Source organism: Schistosoma mansoni, chromosome 3 (genome assembly GCF_000237925.1).
Source record: "Schistosoma mansoni strain Puerto Rico chromosome 3, complete genome".
Classification (NCBI taxonomy): domain Eukaryota; kingdom Metazoa; phylum Platyhelminthes; class Trematoda; order Strigeidida; family Schistosomatidae; genus Schistosoma; species Schistosoma mansoni.
In genome coordinates, this window is record NC_031497.1 from 26,395,058 (window position 1) to 26,398,565 (window position 3,508).

Below are 3,508 nucleotides of genomic sequence, written 5' to 3' on the forward strand. Positions count from 1 at the left end.
CACGCTTTCAACTATGATAAATACTAAATCTCCACAAAACCCCTTCTACAACCAGAAGTATCTATTGAAGCTGAAAATCTTTTCCGTCATTTAGAAATAGCACATTATAAACCGGAAATTACTGGCCGCATGATAAACCTGGTCTCATGATTTTTGTCAACAAGAACTGACTTATTACAGTTCTTCAATTTATCGTTATATATGTGAAAAATGAACAGCTTAATAAGCAAGTACTCATGCAAACAGTCTTTTGTACTTTTAGCTAGTTAGATCATATCAAGGATTATGACATCATCATTTTCTTTCTTAACATAAGTAATCTTTCCCATTGGTGATCGATATATTCATTACGTAATGAAATCAACTAACACCGATTACAATGATTTCGACCGATTGGAAATTGTTACATATAGTAGTTTCAATTTAAAGTGTGACGTTAACTTTAACCTTGAAATCAAATCTAGTAAACTAGAAGCATAAATGTATATTTAAGGAAGTTGGAGCTGTGGTTTGCTGGTTAAAACGTTCAACTTGCGGCCGCTACGCCTCAGTTACTTCAGTTTAGGCGACTAGAGAGTATCACTAGACCTCATAACAGGATTGTGGCTTATACCCAAGTACCTAGAAAATGAGTTAATTGATCATATTTTTTAAGGATTTAATCAAGTGGAGAATACAGTTAAACATGATGGTTAGAAAAATAAGTGTTTCACTTAAACATACCTTTCATCTTGAATTGAGAGTACTTAATGGAACTTTTAAGAAAAGCCGTATGAAGTACTATTCTATTTTTATTACTGATCGTCAATTGCTACTCATTCATTAATATGAATAATGACCAGAAACTATTTACAGTATGATGATCGCACTAATTCGCAGGTTGATCAAAGTTGGGAAGTATTGACTATTCGATGGGAACTTAATGTCTAAATGGTATCACCGATTCTGTGTAGGGGGGCTAAGGGTTCATACCATGCTGAAGGTCGGGATGAAATATATATCTAGTGCTTCGTGGTTCTTAGTTATTATTCAGCTAATATCTATCTATCTTCAAATCATTTTTATCAAGCAGAATTTACATTTAACTTACAATGGATCTACTTTTTCATTGACGATTCTATTTGGGTATATGTTCACAATTTACAGGACTTAGATGAGATAAAAATACAATGGGATTTGAAGAATGTTCAATTTGTAGTTAACACTACTGATTGACTTTAGATAACAAAGAAACCACTGAAAACAGAGGATTATGGGAAAGATATTTGTCCCACGACCCCTCCAAAAACCGTGTCCAAGACCTTCTGGATTCATAGTAACTATGCTCTTTAATTAAAGTCCTGTACTGACTGGTGAAAGACTTTGAGATAAATTGAAGTTCTAGTGGCAAGACTTGACAGGAGGGTTCAATCATACCGACATAGAGACAATTATTACCGGTGACAATGGGTGATAGTAACCCACTGATCGAAGTTAGAAATATAGAAGACTGGATGTTAGGAAGTAATGTATTCACTAAGGGACCTAAAGGTTATGTGTTTAGTCTTTATGGAGCCTTTGGCAAGGCTGAAACATCTGTCTAATATCCCATCATTTTTAGTGGTTCCCCAGGTTTAAATTGAACAACTGAGACAAGTATATAAACTTAATAAATTCAAAAACCTTTTTACGTCCCATAATATATTATTGAATACTGACAGATTCATTTTTAAAAGATAAGATCTAACTTGATTGAATACTTACTCACGGATAGCTTCAGCCAAACGTCTAGTTTCATTGCTAAAAATCGGTATTACAAAGAAACGACTTCGCCAAAATTTGAGATTCTAAAAACAAAATAAGTTTAGGATAGAAACGGTAAATAAAAATTTATAGTTTACATCACGAAGTGATTTTATTTAGAAAAACATTGGGGACTAGGGAGCATTGGACAATTATTTCATCCTAGTACATGGTTCTTTATCAGTGTCCAAGTACGACTCCGTCAGTAATCGGACCAGAGATCTTTAGGCCCAGTAGTAAATACTTAAGCGTTAGACCACTGATTTAGCACCCAAAACTACACATTTCAATTCAATCATAACTCGCGATGTGGTGTGACGATAATCCAACAAAACAATTATAATATAAACACTTTCAAAAAGGCAATGTAGACTTCTTATGTCTCATATGAACGCTCAATAAAAACTTGTTATTTATCCGGCCTCCAAATGCCCTAGTACGGCCGAGAGTGGGGAGAGTCCGCTCTTCCTCTCCAAATGCTCTCACATGACCACCCGTATATAGCCTCTGTCAGGGAAGTCCTACTCACTGCCTTCTCACAGTGGCATGACTGTTGTTTATTAAATTGAGAGGACGAAAAGCCAATGTACGGTGCTTTAACCGGGTTGGTGGACACGGAATATTCACCTAGGGGAGTTGGAAAACCCTGATTCCAAACCAATGGTGCACATGGGCTCCAGTATCCTGAGTGAACAAATGGAGTATGAATCAATCGTTTGTCACCAGCTACCATGTGACTGCATCTCCTTACGATGTTTCACTGTCTTGTGTATCATATCTGTAGGTCAAAGGTCTCAGGTGTGTCCCCCTAAGAAAACCACCTTCTTCGGTTTGGGCACCTGGGTAGTATCACAGCTCTCACACAATTCCAATGAGATTTGTGTGGCGCATATAAATCTGGTGCCTCCTTGTACCAATATTCATGTGTTTAAATAAATAAATAAATCTTATTTATCTAATATTTAACTCGACTGTTTTCTTCGCATTCATAGATCATCTGAAACCAATTTACATCGGAATTAACAGTGCAAACAAGAAGTACATAAAAAAGTGCACACACAATTCTGCTCTCTCATACACACGCATATATATATATATCCATATACCTTGTTTGTTTAAAATTTTCGTCATAAATCAAAAAAATAAAATACTATGCATAGTAACAATTCTGAACAGTTCCATTGTGTGTATCCATGTATACTCTTCTAATTTTATACTCATGCATTAGGTGAGATATAAAAAAAATCAAATATTGATCACCAGTAATAATCTGAAACATGTTTCAAACATGAATCTGGTTAATAAGTATACATATTATCAGTACCAACAGTACAATTATTATCATTATTATTACATTGAACATTGAGGACAAAAGAATGGAAGATATAAATAAGGCTTGTACATGGATAGAACATGTTTAGTACAGTGATAAAAGAATGCTGATTCATTGAAACAATGATAAAGGTTCAACTAGATGTCGAGATAGATGAAAATATTTACAATTTACTATTATGATAAACAAAAAGAAGGGTGAACTTAAACGCGGTTAGAATAATAATAAGTGATAAAATGGAATAAAAGAGAAATAATAATAATTATCAGAAGGGGTTTTGTGGAGATTTAGTATTTTCATAGTTGAAAGCGTGGGTCAATTGAAGCTAGACCACCATAGAAAACCTGGAAGCAATGGACGGCAGTTTCGTCCTATTATGGGAATCCTCAGCAG

At 34.7% G+C, this 3,508-nt stretch overlaps 1 protein-coding gene across 1 annotated transcript in view; it reads right to left on the reverse strand.

Annotated features, from left to right (window-relative positions):
* Smp_197410 (putative dep domain containing protein) overlaps positions 1-3,508 on the reverse strand; it is a gene marked incomplete at both ends in the record, with an annotated part of 57,514 nt that overhangs the window by 29,633 nt on the left and 24,373 nt on the right. The window contains one exon of the mRNA XM_018799807.1: positions 1,744-1,826. Coding sequence (XP_018651560.1) covers positions 1,744-1,826 — 83 coding nt within the window. The remainder of the gene's footprint in view (positions 1-1,743; positions 1,827-3,508) is intronic.